Source organism: Pezoporus flaviventris, unplaced genomic scaffold (assembly GCF_033815535.1).
Source record: "Pezoporus flaviventris isolate CSIRO_AGI_PZ_B2104156 unplaced genomic scaffold, CSIRO_AGI_Pfla_v1 ptg000091l, whole genome shotgun sequence".
Taxonomy (NCBI): domain Eukaryota; kingdom Metazoa; phylum Chordata; class Aves; order Psittaciformes; family Psittacidae; genus Pezoporus; species Pezoporus flaviventris.
The window spans coordinates 159,521-185,388 of record NW_026892639.1 but is presented as its reverse complement, the minus strand read 5'-3'; the positions used below and the strand labels follow the sequence as shown (position 1 = coordinate 185,388).

At 56.2% G+C, this 25,868-nt stretch overlaps 2 protein-coding genes across 3 annotated transcripts; one reads left to right on the top strand and one right to left on the bottom strand.

Moving 5' to 3' along the window:
* Window positions 1–1,723: 1,723 nt before the first annotated feature.
* Window positions 1,724–3,106, bottom strand: RPRML (reprimo like). The gene is made up of 2 exons (XM_061475957.1): window positions 2,961–3,106; window positions 1,724–2,494 (listed from the first exon to the last, which is right to left on the bottom strand). The coding sequence occupies exons 1-2, from the start codon at window positions 2,974–2,976 to the stop codon at window positions 1,956–1,958; spliced, it is 555 nt and encodes a 184-aa protein (XP_061331941.1). The 5' UTR covers window positions 2,977–3,106; the 3' UTR covers window positions 1,724–1,955.
* Window positions 3,107–5,998: 2,892 nt separating this feature from the next.
* ITGB3 (integrin subunit beta 3) lies at window positions 5,999–25,100 on the top strand. 2 transcript variants are annotated; one of them, XM_061475907.1, is made up of 16 exons: window positions 9,833–9,940; window positions 9,976–9,983; window positions 10,142–10,227; window positions 13,724–13,916; window positions 15,421–15,673; window positions 15,853–16,015; window positions 16,593–16,754; window positions 16,907–17,002; window positions 17,196–17,285; window positions 17,667–17,801; window positions 18,174–18,603; window positions 21,115–21,337; window positions 22,019–22,119; window positions 22,243–22,362; window positions 23,066–23,232; window positions 23,896–25,100. In XM_061475907.1, the coding sequence occupies exons 1-16, from the start codon at window positions 9,882–9,884 to the stop codon at window positions 23,959–23,961; spliced, it is 2,352 nt and encodes a 783-aa protein (XP_061331891.1). In that variant the 5' UTR covers window positions 9,833–9,881; the 3' UTR covers window positions 23,962–25,100. The 2 variants fall into 2 exon arrangements, with proteins under 2 accessions (XP_061331890.1, XP_061331891.1); XM_061475906.1 differs by lacking the exons at window positions 9,833–9,940; window positions 9,976–9,983 and adding an exon at window positions 5,999–6,313.
* The last annotated feature ends 768 nt before the right edge of the window (window positions 25,101–25,868 follow it).

The following is a 25,868-nucleotide window of genomic DNA, read 5'->3' as shown; positions in this document are numbered from 1 at the left end:
AAGAAGGACCAAATGCTTAAAGCAGAAGACATCTGGGCTGTCCTCTGGCAGCACAGCAACCTGAAGATGTAGTCACATCTACATTCAAATGCACTCTGAAGTGTTTGCAAAGCTGGGTGTCTCATCGCACGCACTGGGATGCTCTGCATCTCACCCTGATGGTGTGACCAGGCTGTGCTCCTGCAGTGGGACCAGTTTGTGCTCATATGCAAAGAGATCAATGGTCCTAACACCCCGTTGGACAGCAGGGACCAAAATCCCCTTCTATGCTGCTGTGTGAACCGCTATTACGTGTGTTGGTTGGGCAGCAAACCCTCCTTGCTGAGAAGTCTGCTCAGGTATGCAGACCTCATAGAAATCAGAGCCCTGCTGTTTCACTGGCACCAATGGGACATTTAAAAGCTTTGAAACCCAAATACTGGTCCTGCTGCCACATTGTCCCATTGTCCTTGCGCTTTCAAGGCGTTACAGACAACAGGTTAGTGGGAGCAACCAGTGGCAGCACTGCACTAGTGCTGCTCTGCACTGGGTTACCAGCACCCTGCGGGAACCTTTGAGAAGGTGCTCAGCAAATATTGATCAATTGCAAAGCATCCTTTACTCTTGTTCATGCTGGGAGAGGAGAGAGCTGCTCTTTACATCCCAAGGGATCAGCTCATCAGCTCCTCCAGCATCCAGGATTACTTTCCCACTACAGAAGTGGACCCAGCAGGAATGTTGTTGGCGCAACAAAACTCCAATGATTTCCATCTCACACCCACAGCCAGAGCCGCAAATCCATCACGGGACAAAGGTCAGGAGCCCTCCTCCTCTCTCATCATTCAGTTTTGGCAGCTCATCAGGATCAGAAGAGCTGAAGGTTTGCACTTGGAGGCTGCAGTTCGCTTTGCAAGAGGCGCTCAATGCATCTTTATGAAGCTCTGCTTCAGTGCAGGGATTTAACACAAGCCTGAAACACCCAGTTCCTGACAAATTGATTTGCAAGTGGTAACTGATACTTGCCTGTGAGAAATGTGGTTTCTGCTTTAAAGCAACACCTCTGATCAGAGCTCAATTGGAAGGTGAGGTGATGCTACCTGCAACCAGGAGTAAAACACCTGAACTCTGCACACACACAAACCAACTGAAGACGACACAAAATTCATTTCAAACAGGTTTTTTGATTCCTGAATGTTCACCAGCTTCCAAAAAGACTACAAAAAACCTCAAGGACGGTAACAATAGAACACTTGAGAAAAGGCTGTTGTGTACAAAACCAAGCATGCTTTTGTTTTGGGGTTGGAGTGGGTTCTTTTCTTCCTTCGGCATAGTGCGAAAGAAGAAAGGACCACTTCATTTAACAGGATAGCTCAGGAAAAAAAGGAAGAACATGCTTTCCCCATGACAAAACTCTACCAGAAGATGCATGCTTGAGGTCCCACATAGAAACAGACCGACACATTTTGGAGCGTGCAGACTTTGTTGTCCAACCCACACAGCACTTCCCTTCCCCTGCCCCATGGTCCAAGCTGCGGTCCATGCCATGCACGTTGCTTTCCTTTCGCTTTGTTCTTTTTGGTTTCTTTTTGTAGGAATTTCCCTTTTTTTTTTTTTTTTGCCTTTTTTTTGTTGTTTTTTTTCTTAGCCCTAAATCCCAGGTAGCAGTATCCAAGGTAACAGCAGAAAAGAGTCCAGATCTGCATGTTATCACTGTTTCTGCAAGTTTCATGCAAAACTTAAGCCATTTCTGCATGCAACACAATGCTGCTCAGTTATTGTGCTTCAGACAGCTCTGGGGTGATCTCCCCAGTCACCAGGACAGTTTGTTGACTGGGAAGCACAGATTGACTTGCCCATAGACACAGACATATTAAAAGACCCCTGTCTCCCCCTTTTTCGCTCCCCCCAAACACATGGGAATGTGCATCTCGGCACCAGGTCCATAGAGTTCACTTGCCTACAAAAGCCCGGTGGCTTTAGTAAAGTCCCATGATTGCAGCTCCCACATCCTTGGAAGGTCTCCGGTCCTTCACCAGGAAGTTAATCATGCTCTCGGACTTGATGAGCAAGTTGCAGCCCAAAAAGAAGATGCCGAACATGACAGTCAAGGAGAGGACGCAGAGGACCGCGATCTGCACCACCCGCGTGATGTAAAGGCTCCTCTCATCAGGTGCCAGCACCGAAGAGCCACCGCCGGTCGCCAGCACCGAGCTGGTCCCATTGCAGCAGGCCATGAGCATCCCCAAGCCCTGGGTCCTGTTGGGGTAAGCTCCCTGCTCTAGGAGAGTCTGGTTGAAAAAGGATCCATTCATGGTCTCTGCGTGATCCCAAATCTCCAGGGAAGGCAAGAGGAGAAGCCTGCTGTCCCCCTGCCTGCCCTCACACGCCAGGGCTCCGAGCCACCTCCTGTCTTTCTCCTCACAACACCCCGGATGGATGGGATGCTTCCTCGAGGCTGTGAGCAGGTGGGAAGCCAATTCCTGCAGGCGAGGGTCAGCTCGCTCCCGGATCCCTCCTGGCACAGGCAGCGTTAGCACAAGCCCCCAGACAAGCAGAGAGACAGAGAGAGAAAAGGCAAAGGGGGCAGAGGGGAGAGGGAGGCAGCCGGGGGTTGCTCCATGCCTCCTGCCCTCGCGCTGCCCCCAGGCACAGGGCACCCCCTTTGCGCCGGGGGCTTTCCCGCAGCAGGTAGAGCTGATTCCTGCCGCCTGGAAGCTCCACAAATGCAAGTTCCAAGCTAAAGTCTTCCCCGTGTTCAAAGGAAAATCCAGCAACTCCACCCCCTTCCAGCCTCCCCCCAGGACCGCCTTCCTCCCTCTGCACGCTCACCCAGGCTGCCCACCCCTTCCCCACCCTGTGCACCCCCTCTCTGCCCTGCCCTGGGGGCCAGCACCCACCCCTTGTGCCACCCCAAGGTGGGGAATGACCCCTAAGGACCTGTGGAGCAGCACCCAACTCGTCGTCCTTCCCACCCCCCTGACCTGCTCCCGAGAGCATCCCGCATGGTCGTGGTCCTCCTGGATGCTGGCAGGTCCCCTGTCCCCCTCTGTAAAGGCTCGCATGAGCCTCAGGTCAGCGCTGCTCTCCCAGTCCCTGCCTGCTGCTCTATGCCACCCACTCATGCTTAGAGCAGCGCTGGCCCAATCCAGCCACGTCCACCCCCAGCTCTGCTCAGTGATGCCTGTCCTGTGCCTCCAGATGAGGGCTGGATCCATCCCCCTCTCTGCATCTCTGTCTTCCTCTGGTTGGGGGTTTCCTCCCCGAGCATCTTTGCCCGCCCCCCCCCCCCTTTTAGCCCCTTCAAAGGGGAGCACTGCAGTGCTACACCCTGATCCCTGCACCCCTTCCCTGCCTTGTTCCCAGCTCTGGGTCCTACAGCAGCACCACTGCTGCACCCAGGGCCAGAGCATCACAGACCCCCTCACTCAGGCCCCTCAGCCCCACTGAAAATGCCAGGGGAGGGTCAATCACTGCTCTGCTCTCCGTGTCTGCATAAGCTCCCCAAGGGACACCCCAGCTCAGGGTGTCCAACTGTGTCTGGCTCAGTCCTCACGCTGCCTGTCCCATGGCACTGCTGTGTCACCGCTTATAGGTGACACAATGGGCTTTGCCTGTTGCTATCTGCCTGGAAAACGTGCCTGGGTGGCACAGAAGAGCAGGTCACCCCCGAGCCATGATGTGAGGACTCGATTTACCTGTGCACATCCTGGCTTTCTTGGCCCAGCCCTGCAGGGGATTTTAATGGCTCTAAATGAGGATTGATGAACTGCAGCCAAGGCAGGAGTGTGAGGCTGGCTGAGAATGGAGGGGAGCTTTGCAGAGAGAGTATTGACTGATCTTCCTTTCAGCCAGCTTGGACCTGTGCCCTGTTGTGCTGCTGTGACTTTAGGGCCTCAAAACCTGTTTGGTTTGGGGTTTACTTGTTGCTTTTTGCACCTGGAGTTCCTTTCTCTGCAGGGCTGCCTGCTCTTTCAGGGCAGTTTGCAGCAGAACCGCGTGCAGGAGGGAGGTGGAAAGCGCTGATGCAGCAAGAGCATCTGCTCGGGTTTGACCTGAGGGCCAGGAAAAGTCCCACCGGGAAACCAGAGCATCCCTGGCCGGGTGGGAGCTCCTCTCCTCTCGCTCGCAGGCTGAAGGAGTTTCTGCTCCCTCTGGTGGTTCCAGCTCCAGCCTCTTCCCACTCGCCAGAGCGTGGATCCGGCTGCTGCACTCATCCATCACTCCTGGGCCAGAGCATGCGGTGATGCTGTGCATGCCTTTGCAGCATTGCTAATGTGGGCAAGCAGCTACAGGGCAGGATGAGCCCCTTAGAGAAGAGGACCAGTGAGATGGATGGCAGGGAGTATCCATGGGGGGTGCTGAGCCAAGCAGGGCTCCCACGTTTCTCTTTAGAATCTTGAACAAATTCATCAACCCATCCCATGAAGCCTAAGAAAAACAGGAACTGGGATGCACTAAAAGTGCCCAATGGGATCTGCAGTGGGAGATGGCTCCAGGGTCTCAGAGGAGGCCACAGAGCTGCTGCAAGGACTGGAACAGTTCTGCTCTGGAGCCAGGCTGAGAGAGCTGGGCTGGGGCAGCCTGGAGAGGAGAAGGCTCCTGAAGGGGAGACCTGAGAGCAGCTCCAGTGCCTGAAGGGGCTGCAGGAAACCTGGAGAGGGGCTTGGGACAAGGGATGTAGGGACAGGCCAAGGGGAATGGCTTGAGCCTGCCAGAGGGGAGACTGAGATGAGCTCTTAGGCAGAAGCTCTTCCCTGTGAGGGTGCTGAGGCGCTGGCACAGGGTGCCCAGAGAAGCTGTGGCTGCCCCATCCCTGGCAGTGTTCAAGGCCAGGTTGGACACAGGGGCTTGGAGCAAGCTGCTCTAGTGGAAGGTGTCCCTGCCCGTGGCTGGGGTTGGAGCTGGATGAGCTTTAAGGTCCCTTACAGCACAAACTACTCTGGGATTCTATGAGCAGGGCACGACCAGGAGCCCCTCAGAAAGGTCTGGGGTTTGTATTGATGTCCCAGCCAAGGCGCAGCACTTTCGGACGCTGCAGGAGGGTCGATGGGCTTCTTGCGCTCTTTACCAAATCCCCATCGACAAGCCTTGGGGATGCGGTTGGATCAGGTGGGAAGGATCCCCCCGCAGCCGCGGGAGGGCAGCAGCTCCCACAGGTAGAATGGGGCTGAGGGGAGAAAAGAGGCACCAAAAAAACTTCTTTTAAAGCTAAATCCCCAGCTCCTGAGGCTGAGTCCCCCGCTCCGCCTCACCCTCCCAGGCACCATCCCCTCTCGTAGGGGGGAAACGTGGGGCTGTGGTTCTCATACAGCACCTTCACATCACGTCCAGCACCATCAGGCACACACACCAGCTCAGTTCCTGATGCCTGATGCTCCTGTGCGTTGCACCGTCTTGCCCCAGAGTTGGGTCATTACTGTCCCCAACCCGATGCATGGTGGGAGCATCCTTGGGCTCCAGGGAAGCAGCCCTTCTCTCCTAGTTGCATCCCAGCCGTACCTTGAGTGCCTCAGTTTCCCCACCTGCGAGTTAAACAAGAGCTCGTCACACACACATAACCCCCACACCCCCCCCAGGAGGCACCCACAAACAGCTCTGCTGTTTCAGGGGGGACAATTCCTCTCCTTTCTCAGTACAGGAGAAAGTTTTGAGGGCACAGAGGGGGAAAACAAGTGAGAAGAAAACGAGGTCCGAACCATCGGACCTTAAGCTGAACTTCCCTGCCTTGGTGACAGCCAGGTTTACACCCTGCTGCTTTCACCAGGCTCGGATCTCACTCAGGTCCCTGTTTGAGCAGAAACAGTCCCATTTGCACCGTTCGGGAGCTGAGAACCCACACCTTTACCTCCCGTTCAACCCTGGGACTCGGCGGCTGCCTTTCCCGCAAGAGTTAACGAAAGGAAGGAGGGAGCAAGGTTTTGCAAGGAGTTAAACCCAGGCAAAAGAGCCTATGGGAAAGAGCCTGCTCCCAGCCCCAGGGCTGGAGGTCACCGGCGCTGGGAGCGCTCACTGCCAGCGTTTAGTAGGTCCTTGACGGAGCAAAGCGAAGCGAAGCATGAGGAGGTGCCGGCAGCGCGGGCGGGGGCACAGACCGGCTCCCCAGTGAGTGACGAGCCAGCGCCGCTTCCTCCGGCCGGCCGGCCCCGCTCGCCGTGTGTCACACACCCAGCCCCATGATTCATCTCCTGGGCTGCTCCAAGCCTCCCGAGCTGCTCCCCATCGCCCACGGGGGGGCCGGTCCAAGCAGCCCCCCGCGCTCGGGGCTTGCAGGACGCGATGGGAAGGCTCAGCGTGGCTCTCGGGATCCTCGCGCTCTGCGCTGCTGGCGCCTGGGGTAGGTTTGGGATCGCTGCCGCTCGCTTCGAGCCGGGTCATCCAGGGATTGTGCGGCCCAAATTCCCCCCAGCCCCAGCACTTTCTCCCGAGGAAAGCGGTCCGAGGGGGAGCGGGCAGCCTGGAGCTGCTCTGACCGGTTGGGTCTTGAATGGGTCGGCTCCAGGCGGGTTTCCCAAAGGTGGTGCAGGATCGGGACGTGGTTTGGTACCGTGTTCTGTAACTCCGCTGTGTTTGGCTCCGGGTAAGGGTTTGTAATGGGAGGACCAGGGTGTGACTTGGGCTCTGTCCCTCCTAAATGCACAACAAAAGAGTTTGCAGGGCAGGCTGGACGCTGTGGTTGTGTTGGTTTAAAGGGGGTGCCTGTATGTCTTGAGTTCTCTTTTCTCTGTTCTGGTGGTTTTAGGGGTTTAGGGTGAGGTGATTTCAGACAAAGGTAATTTGTAGTTTTAACAATATTTCCAGTGTCTGGAGCATGGAGAAGAGACAGGAAAAGCATTTTCTCTTCTCCCCAGCTGTGTTCCCGGGGCTCAAAGTAAATCCTGCAACTGTAAAATGGGGTTTTCAGCTCCTGGTTTATAAATGGGTCCCATTGTTTTTGAGGCCAGGCTCTTTGGGCAACGTTGTTCTGTCTAAAGAATTCCAGACTTTGGTGAATTCCCAGGAACAGCCTGAGGCTCTGATCTACCTGATCCCTGTCGTCAATACAGGACATAGGATAACAACCCATTGAGACTATAGAGCTGCAGTTTGGTCCTGTGTATCGGTGCCTGTAAGAAGCTGAGCTCAGTCTGGGCTATTCCCTCCCTGGGATGACGCTTGCAGACAAGGAGAGGGTCGGAGAAAAGCCAGAGCCCCAGGATGGCGTTGGCAGAGCAGCCACAAAGACCTAAGCCCTGATCGCTGCATCAAGCAGAAGGATGTCCAGATGGGTTGTGTCCTTATCGAGTTCTCTAAAATATCGGGTTTTCTGTGGGCACTTTCTTGCCCCAGTTGGCAGAGGGAGGAAAAACAAAGCATGTGGCTGGCTCATGCGGTGCATAGAGGTTACTTGGAGTGCAGCTTGGGGGCTGAGTAAGCTCCTCCAGCCGGGGAAGGGTGATGCTGAGCCACAGACGTCTGGGGTATTTCGAGTGCATCATCCCACATCACTGCCTAGCCATTCTCATGCTGCCCAGTTCATCTCCCATTTCCCTGTATTTTATGTGTTAGGATTTCTTTCTGTTTTCAAAGCCTGAGTCTTTAGGATCAGATCGTTGTGAGAGACCAACTGCTTTCATAGTACTTGGGCTCAGGACGTTTTATGGCTGGAAAAACATCCCCAAAAGCTGTGCTGGGTCTTGCATCCAGGCGGTGTCCTGAGCCTGGGAAGCGCTGCTTGGGAAGCTCTAGGACCAAACGTGGAGTGGGCTCAAGATGCAGCATCCTCCTTCTCCCTCCTTCGCCTGTGCTGTTGCTCCTGCACCATCCCAGGTCCCCATTCCCCACTTCCCTAAAACAGGCAGAGCTGGAAAGACCAAAGCAGAGACATTTCCACACAGTGAGAGGCTGAGGCTGCCTGCTCGCAGCAGGAACAGCCACATCTGGATGGTGAGAACCGTGCTAACACCACTGGCACTGGGGCATTTCAGCCCCCTCCCAGAGGCCAGGTTCCCAGGTTGGGGAAGGGTCCTCCGTCCCTGGGCACATGTCTCAGTCATGGGCAATGGATCCCATGGGGACCAGAGGGCTGCATGAGTCTGGGGGCAGGAGTGACTTGCAGGGACCCCCTGGTCAAAGCAGCAATGACATGGTGACATGATGTGGTTGCAGCCTTGGGCACGGCAGCATCCTTCCTGCAGGACCCTCTGGCCTGCAGCCCCATCTAACCCCTGGGGTTACATCCTCAGCATGGAAGGGGAGCACCAGATCAAGGACCCCTGTGCTGTGGGGTGGGAAGGAAAGCACTGAGCCCAGAGGCTGCACACAGGCAGGAGGTAATGCATACCAACTGCTGGGGAGCAGAGCAGCTCTCCAGCCCAAAGGGACAGACCTGGGGCTCATTATCCCCAGAGCTCAGGTTTCACAGCAGGAGAAGTGGAGGCAGACCCAAGCTTGGAGATCCTCCACATCATGTTTCAGTGCAGCCCGGGCTCACTGACACCAGGGTTAACGCTGCACAGGGGAAACTGAGGCGCTTGGCTCAAGTCACAGGGGAAACCTGCTCGAGAGAGGACGTGGACCAGTGCATCCCATCCTAGGCCAAGCTCAAACCCACCCCTGGGGAGCAAACCCCACAGTGGCATTAAGTAAGAGGAGGTCAGGAGCACTGCTGGTGATTAATCCTCTGGGCCTGTCCCTGAGGGCAGTGCCAGGGCATAGCCCAAATCCAAGGCACATGGGCTTGGGCTGCAGCCACCAGCGCTTGGCAAGGCAGGAGAGATTCCACACACAGCAGGAGCTGGCGATGCTGAGAGCCCTTTGCCTTCCCCATACCAAGCCCCAGCTCCACATCCTGTCTGCTCAAGGGTGTGATGCTGCTGCTGTATCCCTGCATGTCTTTGGTGCACCAGAGATCAACAAGTTGCTCCTTTAGGCAATACTAAACGTATAATCCTGCCCATCCTCATATGCTGCAGTGTCCCTATGGATGCCACCCTGAAGCTGGTGCTGAGCAGGGCAATTGGGGTTTAGCCTTTAAGTGTAGTCACCCTGTGTGGGACAAGCAGGGAGGTGGCATGGCCATGGGGTACATCCCCAAGCAGCGGCAGCGTGTCCAGCTCAGCCTGTGACACCACCTCATGCAGATGCACACAGGTGCGACATGCACACACGCTGAACACACACATGCAGCCCAGGCTGCGTGCCAAGGGGCATGAACACACGATGCTGTCACTGTGGTTCTGCCTAAGGACCTGACGACACCGTTTCACCATTTCCTCTCTGCTTTGTGTTGCATTTCCTGTGCTCAGAAACACTGGGAGAGCCCTGGGCAGGGACAGGAGGACACGGGGCAAAGGGGAGACTCCAGCGCTCGCTGCTCCAGGCTCCTGGGCTCCCCAGGCTGCAGCATTCCCATAACCAAGCCCCAAGATGCTTGTGCCCCGGGAGGAAGGGTGATGCCACCACAGCCACATCAGCCGTTGACAGCAGGAACCACAGTGCCCTATGGTCCTGCCTCTGCCACTGCAGGCACTGGAGCTGCCCAGGGCTCCTGCTGTTGTTTGGGGTCCTTTCAATCCCCCCCCCCCCAGTTTCACAGGACTGGTGCCAGTATCACTCAAAGTCCCCATTGCCACTTCCACTGACAGAGCCCAACCTTTGCCCAGGGCATCAGCACAACCACAACCAGTTACCAGCACATTCCTGGACTCCTGCCCTTTCCCTCCCCTCCTTTCCGTGTGCCTGAACCTGGGCCAAGAGCGGCTGCTGAGTTTAATGTGTGCACAAGAAAGCACCGACCACACTGGGTCAGGGGCGAGGGGAAGAGGCAGCAGCTCCCCAGCCACTGGGGGGGTGCGGGTACCACATTGTGCCCTTGGAAATTCACCCCTGTACCCCAAAACATCAGCAGAGAGGCCCAAGGGGAGATGCCCCTCACTCCAACACATGCAGCACTGAAAGGATGGATGCAGGGAGGAGCTGTTAGGTGGGAAATGATGCTCAGTCCCAGGCAGGATGAAGCCCAGCTGGTACCAAGGTTATAAAAGGAGCACGGACGCAGCTCCTGGGGTTTGGGGCTGAGAAAGGGATTAGAGCAGAGCTCTGGTGGGATGGGGGCCTGGCTGAGCACTGACACTTCAGCACCTGTGTGGGTGCAGGATGTAACCGCGCTGTTTTCCTGTTTCAGGGGGTAACATCTGCACCACCCGCGGGGTGAACTCCTGCAAGCAGTGCCTGGCTGTGAGCCCTCTCTGTGCCTGGTGCTCTGCCGAGGTAAGGCAGGGATGTGGAGGAAGGGACGAGCCTTTGGGATGGGCGCTGCTCCCCTTGCCACAGCCGCAACCTCGGTCTCCATCTGTTCCCACCGTGTCTAAACGCGTTTATTGGTGGCATCCGGATCAGACCACAGCTTGGGATGCCCTCTCTGCCTTGCTCTGAAAACCTGAGCCTTATCTGAGTGCATTGGCAGGAGCTGGCTGGGAAATGCTGGTGATCCCACTGGAAATTCACTTTGTTAGGAAAAATGCATTTCAAACTTAGTTTACTTTTGGTTTGCTTCTTGATAACCCCTTGTAAAGCGCTAAGGCTAAAGTGCTTCACTAAGCATTTTACTAAGGCTAAAGGAGCTTAACTGCTGGAAGAGCTGGAAAAGGAAAGGAGGCTGGGGGGAAGAAGGGAAATCACCGATTAGAAGCTAGGATTTGGGTTTAAAAGCCTTTTGTTGTTGGAAAGAAGGGGGAAGGAAGACGAAGTGCCTGGGTTTGGGCTAAAGAGGATGTGAGAGCTGAGTCGTGGCTCTAAAATCACCCTGTTTAGGCAGGTGAGAGCCCCCATGATTTGCCACGTTCCCCTCCAAAAATGCTGCCCTGGGGTTAGTCCATCGGAAGGTAACGGGAGGGAGTTTCCCAACTGGATGGAGCAGCAGCCCCAGGGCAGAGGAGAGGCTGGGACGGGGAGAGGTGATGAAACCTCCTCCTTTGGCAAAGCTTTTCTTCCTTTCTGCTTCCCCACCCACGAAACCCCCGCTTCCCCCGGCTGAGATCGTGCCACCGGGAGCCGGGGGGAAGCAATCCAAGCTGGAAAACGCTCTTGGGTTGTGCCTGCGTGGCCCGATGCTCTGGGCTCAGTGTGGAGGGGATGCCTCTGCTCGCTGTGCCCATCGGCTCCTGGTGTGAGCGAAGATGCTTATGCCCAATCTCGCCTGCAGCAAGGGGTGTGACAAGGAGCCTCGTTCCCTGCTCCGGAGCGGGAATGGGGTTGGGTTTGTTCCTGGGAGCGGTGATGCTCGGGGCTCGGTTTTTCCTCCCCATCAGCAAAGGTTCCCAAAAAAGGAAATCTTTCCATGGCTGCTCATGGACGTGACGAGCCGGGAGGGAGCCGCCAGCAGCCGCCCCCCCGAGAGCCGGGCTCTGCCTCCAACATCTGGACGGCATTGGCTGAACACAGCACATGAGGGCTCTCTGTGTGGGTTTGTTTAATTTCCCAGGGGTGGGGAGGTCTCTGATACTGTGCCCCCCCCCCCCCCCCCCCCATCCCCATCCCCATCCCTCACTCGGTTTTTTAAAGGGAAAGTGTTCTTATTTGTGCTCCTTCTGCTCCTTTTCCACCCACATGGCTTCCCCAAGCAGCCTTTATCTGCTGCTCCAGCCTGCCTTTGGACAAGAGAAGGACTTCATTGTGGTTTCCTGAGGCTGATGCAGAGGGAATTGAGTTTTATTTAGTTTTCAGGAAGTTTGACTGCTTTTACCAATAGATGTGCCCATCCACTTCCCATTTCCATTGGGAAATGCCAGCCAACCTGTAACACTGAGACGTGGCTTTAAAATCATTTGGGAGGTTGTTGGGACACATCTTCCTGCCTCACCCCCTCTGGTTGCCTTGGAGGAAAGGGGGAGGCAAAGCTGGACCAGGGGTTTGTTCTAGAGAAGCCGCTGGAAGGTTTTAGCTTAATCTGCTGTGGCCTCTCTGCTTTGGGCTCTCTCCCGCCCAGAGCTGATGCTCTATGTGGTTGCCTTGGGCATGAAAATGGAGATGTCCTGGGGATGTAGGAATTCCCACAGCTGCCTGTGCTGGGAACTTGGGAAGGGAGCTGGCTCTGCCAGTGCCCTGCCTGGTCCTGCCTTCACTCACAAGGGATGCAGGCAGCAATCCGTATCATGAAGTGCTCCTTTAGTGCTACAGTGGCTTTTTCCTTTGCCTTTTTCAGTAGTTTTGTTGCTAGGGAGGCTCCTGTGAGTCCTGGATCCATCATCATATTTAGAGCTCCAGGGTAAGGGGTTAAATAGCATCTCCATGGGAATCTCAAAGCTGGAATGATGTTGTTAATCCCATAAGGTGCTGCGTGGCCTGGGAGTTTCCCAGCATCTCCAGGTATCAGCCATGAGCCCAGCCTGACTTTACCCTCATGCTTTTCCAGTGATTTCTCCACCTGGGACAGGAATGTAAGTGGTGATGGATAGGATGTGGCGTAAACCAGGCACCTCTTCCCACAGCAGGGAGCCCTGTGGGGCTGGGTGGGTTCAAGGCAGCTAAATGAGGGGATGAGCTGTCCTCTTGGGCAGCGGTGTGCTGGCCAGGCAGTGAGGGTGGGAGCAGGAGGCTGCAGGAACACATCTGCTGATGCATTTGCTGATGTATTCTCTGGCTATCACTCCACACTGTTTCCAGAGGGCTCTCGGCCAGCATAAAACACACGCATTCATTTCAGGGTTCAGGCAGCCTCGGGTGATGTCCTGCATGGGGAAACTCGCCAGCACTGGGAGGCTGCAGTTAGGATCCAACTGAACCAGCCCCAGCAGGACTTGTGCCACTTCCCTTTACTACAGGGAAAGGCTGTGCTGGTTGTCTGCTGTAGACTTTGAATGTAGGAGGGCTTGGGCTGTGGGAGGGAGATGGAGAAACCCTTTGGAGGGGAGGGAGCCTCTTGGCAGCATTGGGCTGGGAAAGAAATTCCTCCCATATCTGTCTTCGTGAGAAGCCAGAGACCGGAGCCCTTCTGAATGTGCTGTGATAAGGGCGAGGAGCCGGGAACTTTCTAGGAAAGAGGGATATGGCCAGACCCCATCGTGACTCCACATGTTGTGCTCCCGGCCCCTGATGGGCACTTGATGGCTTCTCCCACAGCCCGTTTTGCTCTTTCACTCCTTTTTTGGTTCTCCTTCCCCTGGCTGGCTCCATCCTGCAGGAAGCTGGAGAGTTCGATATAAGCCTGAAGTGTTCTTGCACAGGAACTGAGCATCACTTCATGCAATGGGCTCCCCACAGCAGGGGCCAGGGCTGAAACAGATGGGTTTCTAAAGGCACAGTAGATGAAAGTGGGAAAAGGTGGCTCGTGTTTTGCCATGGTTGAGGATGTAATAGAAGTTCCAGCCTCTGCTCCTCATCCCCTGCCATGTTCACATCCCTCCTCACCCTTTTCTGGCCATCCCACATAAAGGGCCTTTCCTTTTAGCTTAGCCAAAACCAAACCTGAGGCTCCAGCTGCCAGCAGCTGGGAGCGGGTTTGGCAGGGATCTGTTCTCCCTCGCTCCTTGGCAGGGGCAGCTGAGCTCCACCGGAGCACAACAGACCAAAACCTGCCCTGAACCCCAGCAGGACTCGTCCAGCATCTCCCTTGAGCAGAGGCACCGTGCCCCAAAGCACCTCTTACCCTGGTCTCCTGCATTAGGTGTGCTAAAGAGCTCTCCAGTGGAAAAGGGGGCCCTCCTTGTGCTGCAGCCATGGGGGCTCCTGGAGGAGCCTGGCTCCTGACCTTGTGCCTTTCCCGCAGGTCTTGGCACCAGGGTCCCCTCGCTGTGACCTGCACACCAACCTCCTGGAGAACGGCTGCGGGCACGACTACATCGAGTCCCCCAGCAGCAGCGTGACCATCCTGGAGGCCAGACCCCTCAGCGACAAGGGCTCAGGGAGCTCCATCACCACCCAGATGAGCCCCCAGAGAATACGGCTGAACCTGCGGCCGGGTGAGAGCCTCCAACTACCACGGGAAGGGGGGATGCAGTGGGAATAACTCAAAGGGCTCAAATGATGAGTGAGCCATCACTGCCTCACCAGCTCTTGTGTCCATGGGGGGCAATGCCAAGCTGGGAGCTGCACCAAAGCCTCCAGGAGCATCCCTGCTGTCTGCAAGCTGGTCGGTCTCCTGGCTCAACCCTGACGTGTCCCAGTGGGCAGGATGGGATACAGCAACTTCAGCAACACATGGGCTTATTTTATCAAGGCATTTAGACCTTGGCCACTGCTACTGTACTCTAAATGATTTGGTGGAGGTCAGCTCATGTCTAACAAGCTGTAGAGCAGCTGGAAGGGTTGGGCTGCCAACAGGTCCCTGTGATTCCCTAGGCTTGTTTCAGACAGGCTGGAGACAATTAACTGTGATGGTCTTTTGCCAGCATGGAGGAGTTCCAAGTGATGCCAAGCAGGAGGCAGAACTAACAGGCATCACTTTCCCAAGGTCACAAAACCGGTTTGGGGATGTGGAGAAAGTGGTACCGTCACCGTGCTCTGTCCCATGTGCAGCCCATTTCCTGCCATCCATTCATGGGTGACTCTTCCAGTCTCAGCAGGAGCAATTTTGGTTCCTTGTGCTCATTAAAGCCCAGATATCAGTGGTTGATTGCACATTCTTGGGCCTTCCAGACAGGAGTACTCACCCTGTATGTCTAAAGTGACCCCATGCAATGGGGACATGTAGCTGCTAAGTGGCCCTTACAGATATTTGGCAGGAGGCAGGTAGTTGTGGTGCTCTGGAGAGGAACAGATACAGTGTGCAGTGCTGAAGCCCCTGTTTCTTGGAAGCAGTACAAGAAAACCCCAGTTGATCTCTGTCCAACAGAGGCTTGGCATGAGTCATTGGCCTCTACTCATGAATCAAGACCAAATGTTAAAGGGTTTGAGGAGGACAGGTCACAGCCCATGGCCCACAAGCTCAGTCCTGGTTTTAGCTCTACAAGAAGAAACAGATGCTCTCTGAGCGCTGAGTTGGGCCCCCTGACTGTGTGGTGACGACGTGGAGGAGCTGGAAGGAGCCAAGAGGGAAGGAACAGGGATGGGGAAGGCCTTGGGAGATGCTCAGAGTTCTTGGTTGCTCAGGGAAGTGCAAAGCAGCCATACAGTGCTCTGGTAATCCCTGTATCCATACGCTGGGTCTTTCACTCACTCCATTCAGCGCGTGTTGGTCATGCTGTTCATGCAGCTTCTGAGGGTCAGCTCTGGACAGGAGGTTTGGAGAACAGGACCTATAAGCACGTTTGCCATCTCCAAGGTGCACACCATTATCTCCTGTGCAAGCACCCTGCCCAAAGGGCTTTGCCCCTTTGTGTACAAGTGTGATGTTCTCCTCCCAGAAGCTTTAAGCCATCTCCTTGGGTTCCTGCTGACCCCATAGGTTGATTTTTCTCCCTAGTTCTGCAGTGATCCCCCCCGCTCCTCCTAGGAGAGGATCTCTCACTCCCTGTCACATTACAGATGATTCCCAGATCTTCCGTGTCCAAGTGCGACAAGTGGAAGACTACCCCGTGGACATCTACTACCTGATGGACCTGTCCAACTCCATGAAGGACGATCTGAGGAACATCCAGAACCTGGGCACAAAGCTGGCCAGTGAGATGCGCAAGCTCACCAGCAACCTACGCATCGGCTTTGGAGCCTTTGTGGACAAGCCCATTTCCCCCTACATGTACATCTCCCCTCCAGAAGCCATCATCAACCCTTGCTATGAGTAAGAAAGTGACTTCTAAAACTCCCAGCAGGACAGAGCCCTTCTCTAGGACATGTGGTTGCTTCACCAGCCTCTGGCTGTGTCCTTGGGCTCTTGGGGTGGTTGGGTCCCTGCAAGCACCCTGGATGGGCCCATGGGAGGTGGGATCTGATCCTCATGCCCTGCCTGATGCCCTGCAGGATCGGGGAAACCTGCCTGCCCATGTTTGGGTACAAGCACGTCCTGTCGCTCACGGACGAGGTGACCCGCTTCAACGAGGAGGTGCGGAAGCAGAGCGTCTCAAGGAACCGTGATGCGCCTGAGGGTGGCTTTGATGCCATCATCCAGGCCACCGTGTGCGATGTAAGGGGCAAGAAAGCCAGGCTGGGGCTTGGGAGATGCTCAATGGGTTGGCCCTGGTGGGTTGGCAGAGACCATCCAAGCCCACCAGGTAAGGAACATAAACCCTGTGGTGTTGCTGCATGGCTCCGATCTGCAAAAGATGGGCATTAAACTTGAATGCTTCTAGACCAACAGCCAAGGCAAGGGAAGAGCAGGGCCCTTACATGGTCCTGGGAGGAGACAGGAGCAGATCAGGTACTTGGGAACTGATGATCACAGAATCATGGAATGGTTTGGGCTAGGAGGGACCATAAAGCTCATCCAATTCCAATCCCCTGCCACGGGCAAGGACACCTTCCACTAGAGCAGCTTGCTCCAAGCCCCGTCCACTTAACACTGCCAAGGATAGAGCACAATGATCCCGTGTCAGCCCTGCAGTAACCAGCCCAAAACAGACATCCACCTTGTGCCTCCACCTTGATTTTGCTGGGAATGGGAGGGATTGCAGCCCATATCCATGACCTGGGGCATGCAAAGGCAGCAGCAGGGTGCTGGCACATAGGGCTGCTGCACAACCGGGAGCTGTCTTTCACTACAGGAGAAAATCGGCTGGAGGAATGATGCTTCCCACCTCCTCGTCTTCACCACGGATGCCAAGACCCACATCGCGCTGGATGGCAGGCTGGCAGGCATTGTGCAGCCCAATGACGCCCAGTGCCACATTGACAAGGACAATTTCTACTCTGCCTCCACCACACTGGTAAATCCCAACCTCCACAATGGGGCTGTGGAGACCCTGTTGAGGAACCCCATGGGATGGCAGAGGTGATCCAGCCATGGCTGGAGAGCATGATGGGCACCAGGGTGGTTGGGGGTACATGTTCTTTGGGTACAGCCTCTCCTCCTCCCCAGGACTATCCCTCTCTGGGCCTGATGACTGAGAAGCTCTCCGAGAAGAACATCAACCTGATCTTTGCTGTGACAGATACAGTGGTTGGCCTCTACCAGGTAACAGCCCCTGTGCAAAGCCACCTTCTTAGGGGGGTGGTGGGTCCCAAGGAGCATCCTTTGCAGCTGGCCATGGGTGGCCGCATATAGCTTGGAGGTCTCCTGTCCTACCAAAGCTCGTAGGGAAGCTCCCATGTGCCCAGACAGGGTTTGCCTAAGTTACAAGCAACCCATGCTTATGATATTCCTGCAGAACTACAGTGAGCTGATCCCAGGCACAACCGTGGGCACCTTGTCCAGAGACTCCAGCAACGTCCTGCAGCTCATAGTGGACTCCTACGGGGTGAGTGTGCAACGTGATGGCCCCACACAGCTCTCTCCCTCCCAAAATAGCCACTGCTTCACACTGCAAACAGCCCACACAGAGTTGGCAGCTCCCCCAGCCCTGAGCATCTTTCCTGGGCCAGCTGTGAGCATCTGCCTCCACCAATGCATGCGGGAATGCTGGGGAAGGGAGGTCACTGTGTTCACTGCCTGCCCCTTCCCATCCTCAAAGGCATTTCCCAATGGGGAATGATGTAGCCAAGTCCTGAGAAAGACTCAAGAATCTTGGCTCCCTTCCCGTGTGCATGGGAGCATCGTGGTGGAGCGGGAGCCCCATCTCAGGGGCTGCTCCCTGCCCAGCCTCTGCTGTCACCTTCAACTCTTCTCTCTCCTCGCCTAGAAAATCCGCTCCAAGGTGGAACTGGAGGTGCGTGACCTCCCTGAAGAGCTGTCCCTGGCCTTCAATGCCACCTGCCTCAACGACGAGGTCATCCCTGGGCTCAAGTCTTGCGTGGGGCTCAAGATTGGGGACACGGTGAGGATCCTGTTCGTGGACTTGGTTTTTCTCCCCCTCCATGTAAAGCCTGATGCTCTCTACCACCACCGCCTCCTTGCCCCACCACCTCCCTGGTTACACAGGGACCTTTGCAGTGGAAAGAGGGGTCCAGCAAGGATGAAGATGCTTTTCTGAGTCTGCTGAATGCAAACTCTATGGTTCAATAGCTCAGGCCAGGCTGCTGGGTGCGGTGAATGGGATTCAGCCTGGTTACTGTGGCAGGCCCAACCCATGTTGGGACAGCTCTGAAAAGCCAAAGCAATGTGATGGGTCCCATTTTGGGGCTCTCTAAGCTTGGGGTGGGTACTGCGGCACGGTGCTGATGGCTGGATGCTCCCCCTTGCCCTCCAGGTGAGTTTCAGCGTCGAGGCCAAGGTACGGGGGTGCCCGCGGGAGCGGGAGAAGTCCTTCACCATCAAACCCGTGGGCTTCAAGGACAACCTGACCGTGGTGGTGAACTTCGACTGCGACTGCTCCTGCGAGAGCCAAGCGGAGGCCAACAGCTCGTCCTGCAGCGGAGGCAACGGCACCCTGGAGTGTGGCGTGTGCCGCTGCAACGCCGGGCGCCTGGGCTCGCACTGCGAGTGCTCGGAGGAGGAGTACAACCCCTCGCAGCAGGACAACTGCAGCCCCCGGGCAGGCCAGCCCCTCTGCAGCCAGCGCGGGGAGTGCATCTGCGGGCAGTGCGTGTGCCACAGCAGTGACTTCGGGAAGGTGACGGGCAAGTACTGCGAGTGCGACGACTTCTCCTGCGTGCGCTTCAAGGGGCAGATGTGCTCGGGTGAGTGATGGGCAGAGAGCGGATCAAGGTGCTCGCGGCACCCAAGGTCATGGAGAAAGGTGGCACCAGCTGTTTTGGGGGTTGTCCAATGCGTCGTCCCCACCGCTGGCTTGCTGCTCAGCAATGGCTCTGCCTGGACCGCAGCAGAAGGGAATGGCGATAGGATAAGGGTGATGGGTTCAGATTTACTCAGGAGAGATTCAAATGAGACATCAGGAAGAAATTATTCCCTGTGAGGGTGCTGAGGCGCTGGCACAGGGTGCCCAGAGAAGCTGTGGCTGCCCCATCCCTGGTAGTGCTCAAGGCCAGGTTGGACACAGGGGCTTGGAGCAAGCTGCTCCAGTGGAAGGTGTCCCTGCCCCTGGCAGGGGTTGGAGCTGGATGAGCTTTAAGGTCCATTCCAACCCAAACCATTCCATGACCAGGCCTGGGTCTGAAGCGATGCCAGAGGAATTACTCCCTTTTTGGCAGCTGGGGTCACCTCCTGTGCCTGGGCTACAGGGTTAAAAACAGACCTCAGTCCTCACTTAGACTCAGAACTCCCATCAAGGGGGCTGGTGGGCACCCAGGGGTGCACAGAGCAGGGACCCTGCTTGAATCACAGCACCCATCGTATCAGAGGTGTTGTTCTGTGGGAGGAAACCCCAGCGTGGATGGGGAGGGATGGGGAAAGGCAATTTTTATCCTGCACTTAGTTCTTGAGGACTCCCTGTTGGCAAAAGCATTGGGGAAGTGAATACTCTCCCTTGCTGGCCCTGCATCATCTCCTCTCCTGAACAAACATCTCTTCCATGTGCTACCAGACTGCCCTGCTCCAGCCCTGGCTGCTGCTTCTCTCTTCACTGGGGAGACAGAACCAGGTCCTTGGGTTCTCCTCCTACACCAGGCACTGGGGAAGGAGTCCCTCTCTGTAGGACACCCATCCCAGCAGTGGTTTCAGATGTCCTGATGTGCCTCTTCCCCATAGAGGGTTTCTCCCATCCACTTCTCCAGTAAGCACTGGAGCTCTGAGTGAACCCCCAAGCTCTACCCCATCCTCTCAGTGGATGCAAGAGGGGTGGCAGTGCCCGAGACTGGGGCATGAAACTGTGGCACATCCCAGAAGTGGTTCAAGGAGGAATGAGGAGGGGGCTGCCACCCCTTTTCCTGTTCCCAGCCTCCCTCTGTATGTCCCCAGATGGAGTTTTTGGGACCTCACCTGCCCCTCAGCCCATGTCAGTGGGATTGATGCTTTACCTTATCAGCCTGCTGCTAACACAGGTGGAAACGCTGGGTTTTCCCTCACCCTGCACCGTCGGTGCCCTTGTGCCCGCTGGCGCCTGTTCCTGCCGCCTGTTTGCACAACCACTCACTGCCTGTTTGGACAAGGGCTGCTGATGCTCTGCCCCAGCCTGGCTGAGCTGTTCATTAACCTGCTCTGGCTGACCCTGCTGGCATCCATCCCACCCCACTGAGCCACTGGAGAAGAGAAAGTTGTGTGGACACCTCAGAGCAGCCTTCCAGTATCTGAAGGGTGCTTATAGGGATGCTGGGGAGGGACTCTTCATTAGGGACTGTAGTGACAGGACAAGGGGTAACGGGTTAAAACTGAAACAGGGGAAGTTTAGATTGGATCTGAGGAAGAAGTTCTTTACTGTGAGGGTGGTGAGGCACTGGAATGGGTTGCCCACGGAGGTTGTGAATGCTCCATCCCTGGCAGTGTTCAAGGCCAGGTTGGACAGAGCCTTGGGTGCCATGGTTTAGTGTGAGGTGTCCCTGCTCATGGCAGGGGGGTGGAACTGGGTGATCTTAAGGTCCTTTCCAACCCGAACTATGATTCTATGTTTCCATGCCTTGCCACCCGGTGTGCCACTGTTTTCCTGTGACTCAGCCCCAGGTCCTCATTCACGGGGTTACACATTGATTTCTCATGCCGACGTCCCCACAGCCCTGGCGGGGATCATTCCTGGCCAATCTCCTGCTGGAAAGCAGCATTCCCGACGTGCCCCAGTGCACAGGCCTTGGGACGGGTCTGCGTGTGCTGGCTCCATGACATTCCCATCCTCTACTGTGCCTTTGAGCTGTAATCAAACCGCAGTGCAAATAGCCCCAGGCTTTGGCAGGGTTTGAGCATGTCTGTCTGTCTGATTAAGCCAGTCTGAGAGTGCAGAGCTTGTTGGGCCTTTCTCAGCAGTCAGCTTCTGCTGCCTGGTCTGGGACTGGGAGAAAAGCAGGATTTGGGGGTTTAACCTGACTCAGTCTGAAATTAAAAGCCAAAGCCAGGCTTGACTAACTCGGAGCTGGATCTGATTGAGCATCTCCAGCTGCTGCTGCCGGCAGCGTGGGTTGTTTGGGTAGAATAAGAGGAGCATTGGGGTTGCAGCAAAGGTTTGATGTGAGCTGTGCCCCACCCTATGGACAGTAGAACGGGGCTGTCTTGGGCCCTGCCATGCCAACAGCCCCATCTGGCTGAACGCTATTGGGATCTATGGGGATGCTCAAGGGTCCTGATGGCCTCTGGCTTGTCCCCAGGCCACGGGCAGTGCAGCTGCGGGGACTGCCTGTGCGACCCGGACTGGACCGGCGACTACTGCAACTGCACCACGCGCACCGACACGTGCATGTCCAGCACCGGGCTGGTGTGCAGCGGCCACGGCTCCTGCGTCTGCGGCAAGTGCGACTGCACCCAGCCCGGCTCCTATGGAGACACCTGCGAGAAGTGCCCTACCTGCCCGGATGCCTGCACCATCAAAAAGTGAGCAAGGGCAGAGCTGGGACCGGTCCTACCCCACTGTGGAGCTGGGGTGGGTCATGGGGGTGCCACATAGGATGGATTGGGTTGGAAAGGACCCGAAGAGAGACCTTCCAGTAGAGCAGCTTGCTCCAAGCCAACCTGGCCTTGAACACTGCCAGGGATGGGGCAGCCACAGCTTCTCTGGGCACCCTGTGCCAGTGCCTCAGCACCCTCACAGGGAAGAGCTTCTGCCTTATCTCCAACCTGAACTTCACCTGTTTGTTCAAACCCATCACCCCTTGTCCTATCACTCCAGTACCTGATTAAGGCCCCTCTCCAGCATCCTTGTAGCCCCCTTCAGACACTGGAAGCTGCTCTGAGGTCTCCACACAGCTTCTCCAGGCTGAACAGAACCCATCCCTGGCAGTGTTCAAGGCCAGGTTGGACACAGGGGCTTGGAGCAAGCTGCTCCAGTGGAAGGGGTCCCTGCCCGTGGCAGGGGTTGGAGCTGGATGAGCTTTAAGGTCCCTTCCAACCCAAAGCATCCATGGTATCCCATCAGTGAGCCGGCAGCAGTGGCAGCAGGAGCTCTCACACCCTGCAGCCTGGCTGGCTTGGGACTGCAGTGATTTCTGCTGCCTGAGATGCAAGGTGGTGAGCACGGGGGAGCTCACGGCACCTCTCTGCTCTCCTCTCCCTCAGGGATTGTGTGGAGTGCAAGAAGTTTGAGCGGGGGACGCTGGTGGAGCAGCAGTCCTGCAGCCGCATGTGCCGTGATGAGATTGAGACTGTGCAGGAGCTCGGTGAGAGAGAGCCCCAAACCCTGTCCTGAAGGGTGGGAATAGGGGGGCTGCGTCCACCACCCACTTTCCCTCCCCATGGGCACCCCCCTAACCCAGGGGGCTCTGAATCTCTCGCTCTGGCAGTTGACAGGGGCAAGGATGCCGTGAACTGCACCTACAAGGATGAGAATGACTGCGTGGTGAGGTTCCAGTACTATGAGGACTCCAGCGGCAAGTCCATCCTCTACGTTATCGAGGAGCCGGGTAAGATCCAGCTGGAGGGATGCAGAGGGAGCTGTGCTGTGTTTCTGTGCTGAGTGGGGAGATTGGGCTTGATCCTAAAGTTCTTTTCCAACCTATTGAATCTATGCTTTTGAGTGCCTGTTTTACCTCCCACCCCAGCCAGGTTCATGGGCACAGGGGCTGTGAGGGAGGTTAAAGAGCTGCTTTGTTCCCTGCTCCATGCCACAGGGTGTGATTTCCTGCCTCTGTCTCTTGTTTCCCCACCTCTTCTTGGTTATTTCACACCCTGCACTGAGGCCAAGGATGGGGCCTCAACCTTCCCACTGCCCTCATCCTGCTTCTGGCTCCATGGGGTGATTCTACTTGAGAAGCAGACAGGAGCTGGCTCCCATTAGCCAGGGCTGGGATACAGCAGAGCATCCCTGGGGTCTCCAGAGACCTCAAGGTCTGAGCTGGGGGTTGCATACCCTTCCAAAGCAGGGCCATGGAAGCAGCCCCCAGCAGGGCTGCAGCCCACCCTCCAGAGAGGAGCTTGAGGATCTCAGCACGTGCACCTCATGGATGGGATCCTCCTATATAGAACCTGCTGTGCTCAAGGAGGGGAGGCTCCTGCTGTCTAACAGGGCAGGGTGAAGCCCTCCTAAGACCACAGCAGCTCCATGTTCTTATGGCCAGGCAGCCCCAGAGCTGAGCTTCCCCAACCCTGCCCTTCTCCCTCCTCCAGACTGCCCGAAGGGGCCGGATGTCCTGGTGGTCCTGCTCTCAGTGACGGGCGCCATCCTGCTCATCGGCCTCGCTGCTCTGCTCATCTGGAAGCTCCTCATCACCATCCATGACCGTCGGGAGTTTGCCCGTTTCGAGGAGGAGAAGGCCAGAGCCAAGTGGGACACGGTGAGGACCAGTGGATCGGGAGTCCCTGGATCTGAGTGGATCCAGATCCCAGTGCTCCCAGCATAAGAGCCCAATTGCTGTCTGTGGTCCCAGGGCATGGTCCTTAGGGACCAGCTTGCTCCATCCCCCTATGAAGCACGAAGGATTCAGGGTGACACTGCCCAACCTGGACACCCCTTCCATGTGGTCCCAGAGGATGTGTACAGGTGATAGCACATGTCCCACATGATCTTCCCACCTCTGGCTTATTCCAAGCATTGTCACCAGCGTGACCCTCTTACTCACTGCCCACACCAGTGCTTCCATCCTGTGAGCAAGGCAGAAAGTCCCTCCTGCCATGGGATACTGGAGGAGCTGAGGCACCCAGAGCACAAGGACTGGGATAGCACCAGTGCCTGTCCCTCACTTCCTCCTCTCCCCAGAGGGAAGGGATGGAGAGGCATGGGATGATTCTCTCCGCAGCTTCCTGCTGCCTTTCTCCACCTCCACAGCAACTTCTCCCTGCTCTCCCCCATGAAACCTTATGGGCTGAAGCCTTGAGTGGAGATATGGATTAACCACTCAATGCTGACCTGGTGCCTCAGTTTTCCCAGCTGTAAAATAGAATGAATGTTGATGCCAAGCACAAAATGATGATGTCCTTTCTACTCCTCCTTCTTCCAGGGCCACAACCCTTTATATAAAGAGGCTACATCTACCTTCACCAACATCACGTACCGCGGGAACTGAGGATGCCGCATGCAGCGCTGCCATGGGATCACCCTGTGTGCTCTGTTGGAGTCCAGTTTACAGAAGAGCTCGAGTGTGTTTCTGTGTGGGTGTGAATGTCTGTGTGTAATTTAACAACCCCTCGACTGCCTCCAGAGCCCTGTAACCGCAGGGATGTGCTTTCCATGGCAAACCTCTCGTCCTTACCTCGGTGGGTCGCCCCGCAGGATCCGGCGGCCCCTCCATACACTGAACACGGAGAAACGGGACTTTGTCTGCCTGGCCAGTTTGTCAACCCTTTGGTGCTCATTGGGCCAGGTGGATTTCATGAGCAGATGCTCAAACTAAGTGCTGAGCTGTGATCTCCTGCTGGTGAAGCTCTGATTGCTCCAAGCATCCCTTCGTGAACTGGACAGATGTGGAGCCCTTGGGCACAGGAGCCATCCCTTGGCTTTGTGGGTTGAGGACACTGCTCGAGCAACCCACCAGCCCTGTGTTTCTGGTAATACTCTGGCCCAGGATGGTGTAAAGCAGCGCCCCAGCATCATGGTACCCTTCCTTTCATGTTCCACCATTGCCCAACCTTATGTAGCATCAGCTGTGCTGGTCCCAGCTGCAGCCCCTGGGCTGGTGCTAAGCTCCCCATGTCCCCCTCCACTCTCCACTGTCTTCATGCCACAACTCATGCAGGTGCACAGGCAGCAGCCTCAGGAACGCCGTGCTGCCCATTGTCCCCTGAGCCTGGCCACCTTTCTTCCTTTGCTGTGCTTTTTGGGCTGCATAACTGCACCAAGCTTGGTTTTCTGGTTCTAGAGGAGCAGGCACCATTCAGGTCGTGTCCTGCTGCCTGGAGCTCTGTTGTCCTGTTGGGAAAAACAAAGCAATGTCCTGATAGCAGAGTTTGCTGTAACAGTGCTGCTGCCCTGCCCCAGGGAGAGCACAGCGGCTCTAAGGGGTAGCTTCATCCCCTTTGCACCAAAAAGCATCAGTGCCTGGTGTGGGACTGGTCCCGAGGGCCCCAACTGTCTGAGCTGGTGGTGGCTCTGTCCCTGCTCCCTGGCTGTGTGGGAGCAGGGGCAGGGGTTGGATGGGCAGCACCGGAGCAGCAGCGATTCACACCATGGAAATAACCCTCGATACAATAAAAGATGTCACACACAGCTGGCTGAGGGTGAATTGTGGCTCCTGGGAAGAGCAAAGCCTCCTGTAAGGCTCCTTTTTGTTTCACTTATTATGGGCTAAGTGAACCCAAAGATGCGCTAAGTGTTCCCAGCCAGGGTGTATGGTGGAGGAGAGCAGCATCACCACCTGCCTGCTGAGTGTATGAGAACTATCAGTGGCTTTTGGAAGAGGAAAATGCTGCTCTTAGTAATGCTTGAATGCTTAGTAATGCTTGGAATGAGTTTGTTCCTAGGCGTAGTTCCAGCCCTTCAGAGAACACATTCAGGTGATGGTCAACATTTCCTTCCAGTGGTTGTTTGGGGGGGGTTATTTTGCTTTCTTTATTCCTTGCTATAATTTAACAGCTTTAACCTGCCAGAGGGGAGACTGAGATCAGCTCTTAGCCACAAGCTCTTCCCTGTGAGGGTGCTGAGGCGCTGGCACAGGGTGCCCAGAGAAGCTGTGGCTGCCCCATCCCTGGCAGTGTTCAAGGCCAGGTTGGACACAGGGGCTTGGAGCAAGCTGCTCCAGTGGAAGGGGTCCCTGCCCGTGGCAGGGGTTGGAGCTGGGTGAGCTTTTAGGTCCCTTCCAACCCAAACCAGGCTGTGGTGCTGTGGTGGCTCTCTGAAAGCTGGGCACGGGGCTGCGGGGACACCCAGCGGCCACTCTTCACAGCAGCATTTTGCCTGGTTCTCTGCTCCCCTCTCAGCCCGCCCCTGGACCACAGGGTGCAGGGCGCCCAGGGCAGCACCCGGTGCCCGCGGCTG